This window comes from Macrobrachium rosenbergii, unplaced genomic scaffold (assembly GCF_040412425.1).
Source record: "Macrobrachium rosenbergii isolate ZJJX-2024 unplaced genomic scaffold, ASM4041242v1 282, whole genome shotgun sequence".
Lineage (NCBI taxonomy): Eukaryota > Metazoa > Arthropoda > Malacostraca > Decapoda > Palaemonidae > Macrobrachium > Macrobrachium rosenbergii.
The window spans coordinates 4,551,244-4,560,989 of NW_027100730.1; the positions used below are offsets into that span (position 1 = coordinate 4,551,244).

Below are 9,746 nucleotides of genomic sequence, written 5' to 3' on the forward strand. Positions count from 1 at the left end.
TCGCAAGGAAAATTTCTAGCTCTCATTAAGGGTGCTTGTTGAAGGCAAACTAAACCCTTTGATATCCCGCAAATAACTGCAGCATTTTGGACTTATATTTCTTAAGGTAAAAGCAGACGATATGTCATCTACTGTCCAATGCTTGGATTTCTTTTTATTTAAAAGTGCATCTATCTGAGTCATACTGAAAAGTGGTTTTAAAATATCTTCTATCTGAACTTTAATATTATTGTCATTCCTTTCCTTGAGATGTTGCACTTGGGCTTGGAAAGATTTGATTTCTGCCCCTAAAAACTGTATTTTTTCTTTTAACTTTGAAATTTCCCTTTTACATAAGTCGTGTGACAATGCAAAATTATCGTTTTCGATGCCATTGCTAACAGGCATGCCTCCTACGGTTTCTAAATTAGTTACCAAAATATTTTCCTCAATTGCAGCTGGGCTCTCTTCTGTTTCAGCAGTACTTGGTCTGTCTACTGATGCTACGCTTTCATCTTTCAGAAGATCTTCCACAGTTCTCTTCATCCCTCGCTTTTCTGCTCTTTTGAATCGATCTTCAGAGTTTTTATTTAAACCGCAATCTTTTGAAATGAAAGGAAAATTATATGAATTTTTGAATGTGACTAACAAAAACAATTCACACAGAGAGATGTGACTGTGCGCAATATATACAAATAGGTATGCACATGTAAGCAGGATTTTTTAACGACACAACAGGGCTTACCTTGGGTGTAAAGGTTCAATGATGGTACTACATGTGCTTTCAGCAGCCTTTTGTTTCTTGGGCTTTCAATACCAAGCAATCGAGACTTCATGTCATCGATATAGTCTTCTGCAGTAAAATGTGCTGAACAGACGAGTGCATTGTTGGTATTGACCTTATCATCACGACGGCACGCATTCATCCATTTGTTCCTAAATTCGTCGTCTCTTGGAAATTTAAAAAATCGAACATCTGAACCATTTCTGCTATTATTAAAGCATCCGTAAACTGCACAATTATTAGGCTAATTCCCACAAAACTTCTTCCCCGTATGTTCTTGGACGTTTGTCTGGTGCTCTGATTTGCAACTGACTGAAAGTCCATACTAAGGGAGGGTGTTTTGAAGGGAAAGTTAGTGTGAGTAAGTTAATCTGCTTATGGCCTGTGCCCCGAGGTCAAATAAAGAAATCCCAGGTGTATAGGCACAGTGTTAGCCTCAAGAAATGATCTTCAACTTCACTGACACACAAGAACATTCTGCCTGATTCGTACTCTGTATCTCCTCCTTTCCCTCCCTGTCTAACGCGTGACGTCACGCCGTCGACTGTCAGACAGGTACCCTGCGCGTCGGCTAACCTGATATGGCTCAACCGTGACTATGGTCACAACCGTCGTCCTACTAAGACCCAAGGCACAACCTATCTTGGTGTTACTCTTTTCTCTGAACATTTAATTACGTCGTACTTAACTTCCATTGTGATGCTCTTTCTCTTCTTTGAGGCACTACCATCAGACGAAGTATTCTGCTGTTTTGGAGCCATAGTGAAGGCACAATAACGAAAAACTGCGGCAATGAAAAGCAACAATGAAGTACAGAACCTAGCGCAGCAGAGGCAAACACGTGAGTGAGGGAAGGATTGTTTGGTATTGTTATGCACGCCTGTGTGCTCGACCCAGGAAGGTCATTGTCTGGTCAACTACCAATGCAGTTAAATACAGAGCACAGCTACACTTAGAGAACTAGTTCTGCTTACAATGTGGTGTAAAAAGCATTGAAAAAACGTCGTAACCTTGGAATGTGTTTTATATTGTAACCAGAAGCTGATTTTTAATGAATACTGTTAAACCAGAAACAGATTTTTTTTTATAAATATGCGTATTTGAAAAACGTCATAAACTTTGAATGTTGTAAGCAGGCTGCATCGTAAACACGGAACAAGCGTCGTAAACCAGCCAGGATTTTTTTATGAATATATCTGAAAAACTGTCGTAAACTCGGAACGTCGTAAGCCGGAACCGTCGTAAACCGGGGACTGCCTGTAGTAATAAATGAAAAACACCAATCTTGTAGTACATATATACAGTACCTACAGGAAAAACTTGTGTGTACAATGTTCATTCTCTCTCTCTCTCTCTCTCTCTCTCTCTCTCTCTCTCTCTCTCTCTCTCTCTCTCTCTCTCTCTATACTGTAGTATCCTTGCAAAATAATTTGAACAGTTACCAAATTGGACATCTCTGAGTGCTTACTTAAAGGCAGTATCCCATGGAGCTAGTGGAACATAGCTTAGTTGTAGCTTTGTACACGTGTTTGTCCATGCACAATTATATTTTAATTTACATGGACACAGTTGGACTGATAAAAATGTGAAGGGCATAGTGCAGGTAAGGGAAGTGGAAGTGGCTAAGGGGTTACTGCATTACCATTCTGAGGACACAAGGTAAAGTTGGACATTTCACTTCCTGTTCTTGTAATTGTAAAGAGATTTTTAGATTTATCTGTGTAACAATCATGTGGTTTAAGTTTTTATTCTGCATGATAATGGTTAAATGTAATTTTTTAATTTATATATGGAACTAGAACACACAGCCTGCTTTAGTATGAAGGACTGTCTCTCAGCCTGATCACTCTGTACAGTAATTGAATATCATTACTGCAGAATTTTTTCATTTTGCATTTTTATTCCTTTTCAGGCTTTAGACTGGGCCCTAAAACAGCTGCTTCTCTCTTAGCAACAAACAATGACCTTCAGTATATTAAATGTGTGGCTTGGTGTCCTGGCCTGGAAACTAATCCTTCTAGTCATCTCATAGCTGTAGGGCAAGCTGATGGCAAGGTAGCACTCACTAATTTCAGCAAGGTGCAGGACCCCCAAGGGATTAAGGGGAAGGAATTCAGTAAGTATGCTAAGACCATTTCAGTAAAAAGTGCAGTCATATATTAACGACATTTATTTTTACTTTGCTTGAGGTTTGGTTCAGGTTGGACAAACCAGGTGTTGGATAGCTGTACAGTTGCTTTGAACTTCACTGTGGTTACAGATGCCAGCTCCACATAAAGAATTGAAAATTCTCAAATAACTCTTCTTTTCCGAAGACTTGAAGTCTTATTAATGCACATTTTATTGTTGGCACAGTAGGTGCTTAGTTTACCCTAACACAAATTGTAGAATACATATATAAATGCAGGCTAGGCTTGCACATTAACATTACTTTTTTAAACATCTGACTTAACTGGTAGTTATATATATAGCTTAAGTCCCTGACGTCACGGCAGAATTTCAAAACTCGCGGCAATCGCTGATAGGTATGTCAGGTGGTCTACCTATGCGCCCTCTATCCAGGTATCTGGAACCACACCAGGTATTCCTCAGATCTTCCCTGCCGCCATTCCGGTGACATCGTTTGGAATTTCACTCTTCCAGCCCGTGTTTTTTCGCAAATTTTGGTGAAGTACACTTTGGCTTCGGCTTTCGCTCATTTTTTGGAATTTGTCTTGGACTTTCTTTACTAGTTAGATTTGGATTTGATCCTTGGACTTGTACTTTGATCTCTCTTTGGATTTGCTACCATGTCTGACTCCTCGAGTGTGCGAATGTGTGTTAGGGGGTGTAAGACTCGGCTTGCTAAAGCCTCTTTAGATCCTCATTCGGTATGTACGAAATGTAGGGGCAAGAGGTGTGAGTTAGGTGATAGATGCGATGAGTGCTTGGGTCTTTCTGAAAGGGAGTGGATCGAGTATAACCGCTACGTAAGGAAACTTGAAAGGGACCAGCTCAGAAGAGCCAAGAGTGCTTTGTCTTGCTCTTCCAAGGGTAGCCAGGATTTTGATCATTCGTTGTCCCAAACTAATGAACCTTCTGATCATTCCCCCGTAGTGGTAGTTCCTGATCCCCCTACTGATTCAGGTAAAGACCCATCCCTCAAGGATATGATGGCGGCCATTCAAGCCCTTGGCCAACGTGTTGAATCCCTCGCTCAACACAGAGAGAAATTGTGGTCTAACATGAGAGATCTTGAAAGTGCAAGTATTGGTGATCAAGTTAGTGCAGTGGAGGGTGCGGCCGCTCGGATCTGTCGTGCTCCTAGCCCTAGACCTCTTCCAAGCTCCCCAACCCCTGGGAGAAGGAAAGTCGACAGGCAAAGGGAGGCGAGAGATTTTAGCTCCCGAGCGGTCGTCCCCTCGAGTGTTCCTGTAGACACTCCCCAGGACACTCACCCTCGCCATAGGAAAGGCGAGGTTAATATGTGCTCTTCGTCTTCTGAGGACGCAGTCCCCAAACGGGGCTGGGGTTGGGCCTACGAATCTAGACCGCTCAAGAGGAAGCTCCCCCATGTTGAAGGACGCCATTTTGAGTATTCTCAAGCTCCGGGGTGTAGCCATTGGAGCAGTCTGGAACGCTTCAGTTCTGAAGGTAGCTCCCCCTCCAAGTGCAGGCGTAAATTGCTAGTTTCAACCAGGATGCGTGGCAGCAAGAAAACGTCGGACGCTTTTCTTTCTTCTGTTCACGCTCCCCCTCCTCCTTCGAATTGGGAATTGTCCCCAGAACACCCTCCTCAACCTGTTCATTTAGTTGAGGGCTCGTCAAATCTTGCGCTTTCTCCAGTCGGTCATCAGCAGAAGGAAGCTCCGCAATGGTCTCTACTAAAGGATATGCACCAGAAACTTTCTTCCTTTATGCAAGCTTGCCAGCCTGCAGAAAAGACAGATAAATTTTCCCCTCCTTTGGCTGTTCGTCGCACTGAGGAAACTTTTGCCCGATGTCGCACAGGCGGCCAGTGCTCAAGTAACTTCAAGGGGCGGCGAAACAGCGAACGCGGGAAGAATGTTTCTCCTTCTCAAAGGGTCTCGATCAGTTCTCGTCAACCTCAGGAAGCTTTTGACAGATGTCGCACGGGCGGCCAGCTCTCAAGCGACCTTAAGGTTGGAGGGGACAACGATCGTCAGAAGTCCGGATGCCAGGACGCCCGAGTTGTGCAAGAGGATGGACGCCAGGACGCCAGGCGTCAAGAGCTTGGACGCCAGGACGCCGAACGTCAAGAATCTGGACGCCGGGACGCTAGGCGTCACGAAGTTGAACGCCAGGACGCCAAGCGTCATGATATTGGATGCCAGGATATTCGTGCAGTTGGGAGTCAGGATACCAAGCGTCAAGACCGTTATCCACAGGACGTTTTGGTCGAGGATTCTCTTGTTTTGGAAGCAGCGACTAGTAGACAGGACGCCGCTACCTCGGTTTCCGTACAGCTTTCGGAGGAAGCGAAGGACAACGACGATCTTCCTCCCTCTCCAGATGTTCTCCTCGAGAAAGTTTCCGATGAAGAGGAGCAAGAATCTCAACTTCCTTCCTCAGACTTGAAGAAGTTGATGAAAGTGTTTACGGAGCTTTTTCCGGACAACTTCGTACCTGCCGGCCCCTGTTCTCCTCCCTCGGATTTTACCCTAGGGAAAACTCCAAAGAAGACTATTTTTACTTGAGAGTTATGGAAGAATGGATGAAATCCAAAAAGGATCAAGGACGAACAGTGTTCTCTTTTCCTCCAGCTAGACTTACGTCGAGGTCCAGCATTTGGTATGAGACTGGAGAAGCTCCCGGCCTGGGAGTTCCTGCCTCTTCCCAGGGGGACTTCTCTTCTCTGTCGACGCTTCTCACAGGACTGCTATGGGTAAATCCAAGGTTTTCTGGTCCCCTTCGGAGATGGATCACATCTTGAAGGGAATTTTCAGAGCTTTCGAAGTCTTCAATTTCCTGGATTGGACTCTGGGAGCTTTGGGGAAGAAGACTGAGACCTTATTAGATTCAGACACCAAAGACCTCATTCATGTTATGTCCTGCATGGACAAGGCTCTCAGAGATGGAGCCAACAAATTGGCAGCTCTCTTTTCTGCGGGAGTCTTGAAGAAAAGGGCACATCTTTGTTCCTTTCTTGCCAATGGGGTTACGCCCATCCAAAAGGCAGAACTCCTTTATGCTCCTCTCTCGACGCATCTTTTTCCTCAGGAATTAGTGAAGGAGGTATCCTCAGCTTTGACTCAAAAAACAACTCAAGATCTATTCACCAAAACTGCAAAGAAAGTTCTACCTTCTAGCTTCGCCTCTCAGAAAATTATAGGGGAAGCTCCTGTTATTCAGCCCTTTCGAGGCAGAACCCTCACTAGAAGGAATTCAAGACCTACGATCAAAAGATCCATGAGAAGAAGCAATAGACAAGGGAGAAGCAGAGTCTGAGAAGACTCTCCTTCAGACAGCGGTTGGAGCCAGACTAACACACTTCTGGCTGGAATGGGAGAAGAGAGGAGCCACCTTTAGCTACAAGGCCGGTAGACCTTTCGGCCAATTACCGAACGAAAATAAGAGCGGATGCTCTGCAACAGCAGTTTGTTCTGCTGCTGCAAAAACAGGCTATAGAAAAAGTTTTGGACCCGGAATCTCCAGGTTTTTACAATCGTTTCTTCCTGGTTCCCAAAAGCTCGGGGGGATGAAGACCGGTGCTAGACGTGAGCGCTCTCAACGTGTTTGTTCAAAAGACAAGATTCACGATGGAAACAACCAGATCCGTTCTAGCAGCAGTCAGACAGCACGACTGGATGGTGTCTATGGATCTTCAAGATGCGTATTTCCATATTCCCATTCACCCGAGCTCCAGGAAATACCTGAGGTTTGTGCACAGGGGAGAAACTTTCCAATTTCGAGCCCTATGTTTCGGCCTAAGTACCGCTCCTCAGGTTTTCACGAGGCTAATGAAAAACGTAGCTGGAATGCTTCACACAAGAGTCATCAGAGTCTCCCTATATCTGGACGACTGGCTCCTCAGAGCTCCTTCCTACACTCGCTGCCTGGAGGATCTTCGGACGACTCTTCGATTATCGGAGAATCTAGGACTCCTTATGAACAAAAGGAAGTCTCAGCTGATCCCATCCCAAGAGATTCAGTACCTTGGGATGAGGATTCAGAGTCAAGCTTTTCGGGTTTTTCCGTCAACATCAAGAACGGAACAAGCTTTAGAAAAACTTCAGAAATTCCTAAAGAGATGAACTTGCTCAGTGAGGGAATGGATGAGTCTGCTGGGGACCCTTTCCTCTCTAGAGCAGTTTGTCTCATTAGGAAGATTGAACCTTCGTCCGTTGCAGTTCCATCTGAATCGGAACTGGGACAAGGACAAGGAATTAGAAACGAAGTGTATTCCCATTTCACAACAAATAAGATATTATCTACAATGGTGGAACGATCCCCTAAAACTTCAAGAGGGACTTTCCCTGCATCAGAGGAACCCAGACCTAGTGTTGTTCTCCGACGCGTCGGACTCGGGGTGGGGAGCAACACTGGGAAAGATGGAAGTCTCGGGCTCTTGGACCAGAGATCAGATAGAGTGGCACATCAACCAAAAGGAACTGACTGCTATCCTTCTGGCTCTAATAGAGTTCGAAGGTCTAGTGGAGAAAAAAGTAGTTCAGGTCAACTCCGACAATACGACGGCGTTGGCCTACATCAAGAATCAGGGAGGCACTCACTCCTACTCTCTATACGAGACCGCCAAAAAGCTCCTTCTTTGGGCAAAGGAGAAAGATGTTACTCTAGTTACCCGCTTTATTCAAGGCGAAAAGAATGTGAGGGCAGACATGCTGAGCAGAAGGAATCAAGTTCTGTCGACAGAGTGGATCCTTCACCAGGACGTCTGCAAGAGCCTGTGGTGGATTTGGGGCCGACCATGCATAGACCTCCTCACCACAGCTCAAACGAAGAAGTTGGAAACTTACTGTTCTCCCGTTCCAGATCCCGAAGCGATCCACATAGACGCTTTTCTGCTGGATTGGTCCAACCTAGACATGTATGCGTTTCCCCCATTCAAAGTTATTCACAAAGTGTTGCAAAAGTTCGTAGCTCACGAAGGGACCAGGATGACCCTAGTGGTTCCTTACTGGCCTACAAAGGAATGGTTCACAGGGGTACTGGAATGGATGGTGGACACCCCGAGAAGACTACCTCTCAGAATAGATCTACTCAAACAACCCCACTTGGAAAGATATCACCAAAACCTCCAAGTTCTACAAATGACTGCCTTCAGACTATCAAAAAACTTGCAAGAGCTAAAGGCTTTTCGAAGGCGGCAGCTGACGCAATTGCAAGAGCAAGGAGGTCATCAACAATCAAGGTATATCAATCCAAGTGGGAAGTATTTAGAGGATGGTGCAGAAAAAATTCTATTTCCTCTTCCAGTACCTCTGTAACTGAAATAGCAGACTTCCTTCTCTTCCTTAGAAGGGAACTTAACTTCTCTATTTCCACAATTAAGGGATATAGGAGTATGTTAACTGCCGTTTTTAGGCACAGAAATTTAGACCTTTCCAACAATAAGGATCTCCAGGACCTTATCAGATCCTTCGAGACCATTAAAGAGAAAGGCCAGGATTCACCAGCTTGGAATTTAGATGTCGTTCTTAAATTTCTTATGGGAAATACGTTCGAACCCTTACATAAGGCATCATTTAAGGATCTTACTCTAAAAACTCTGTTTCTGATCAGTTTGGCCACAGCTAAAAGAGTAAGTGAGGTCCATGCCTTCAGCAAGACCGTGGGCTTTAGACAAGGCAAAGCGATTTGTTCGTTGCAACTTGGGTTCCTCGCAAAGAATGAGACTCCATCTCGACCCTGGCCCAAAACGTTTGAGATCCCGAACCTGTCGGATATCACAGGTACAGAAATAGAGAGACTCCTGTGTCCTGTAAGAGCTCTGAAGTCATACCTGGAAAGGACTAAGGAAATACGAGGTAAGTCAGAAGCACTGTGGTGTTCAGTCAAAAAACCCTCGTTACCCATGTCTAAGAATGCGTTGTCTTACTTTATCAGGCTATTGATAAGAGAAGCCCATTCAGAGTTTAATGAAACCGATCTACAGATTCTTAAAGTTAAGACCCATGAGGTTAGAGCAGTAGCAACCTCGGTGGCTTTTAAACAGAATAGGTCCTTACAAAGTGTCTTAGATGCGACCTTTTGGAGAAGTAAGTCGGTGTTTGCCTCGCATTACCTCAAACAGGTTCAGACCATATATGAAGACCGCTACACTCTCGGACCATTTGTAGCGGCTAATTCAGTAGTGGGTGAAGGATCTACCCCTGCTATACCATAAACCTATACCCTTTTCTCCTTTTCTTGAAATGGAGAAAGCTTTTATGGTTGTGTGCGAAGGCTGGACGCAGCCTTCTGCAATCATTAGTAAATATTTTACCTTTTGTTAGTTTGTTGTGTTATTCGGTCAGGTGGTCGTTTGTGTTCCTTACTAGTGCCCGGAATGAGGGTATATTTAAGGAGGTCTAGTCACATAGAGGTTATACACCGGTTGACAGCCCCTAGAGATTTTCAGCCCCCTGGGTGGATCGCTGGATCTCTTAAGGAATGCAGATAGAATGAAGCAGGAAAACTTCGAAGTTTGCTTCCTTAACAGGTAGGAACCTCGAGTTGGTTTTACAATTTTAATTTTGTCAATTCCAACGATACTGGCTGTCTCTGACCCTCCACCAAATGTGTCAATCAGCTATATATATAACTACCAGTTAAGTCAGATGTTTAAAAATGATATTTTCATAATAAAATAATTTTTTGAACATACTTACCTGGTAGTTATATATAATTAATTCCAACCCTCCTCCCCTCTAGAGACGAGAGGCATGGAAGATCTGAGGAATACCTGGTGTGGTTCCAGATACCTGGATAGAGGGCGCATAGGTAGACCACCTGACATACCTATCGGCGATTGCCGCGAGTT

The 9,746-nt window shown here is 44.5% G+C and overlaps 1 protein-coding gene across 1 annotated transcript; it reads left to right on the forward strand.

Annotated features, from left to right (window-relative positions):
* Window positions 1–6,461: 6,461 nt before the first annotated feature.
* On the forward strand, window positions 6,462–9,110 carry LOC136838268 (uncharacterized). Its single transcript, XM_067103131.1, has one exon. The coding sequence runs from the start codon at window positions 6,462–6,464 to the stop codon at window positions 9,108–9,110; it is 2,649 nt and encodes an 882-aa protein (XP_066959232.1).
* The last annotated feature ends 636 nt before the right edge of the window (window positions 9,111–9,746 follow it).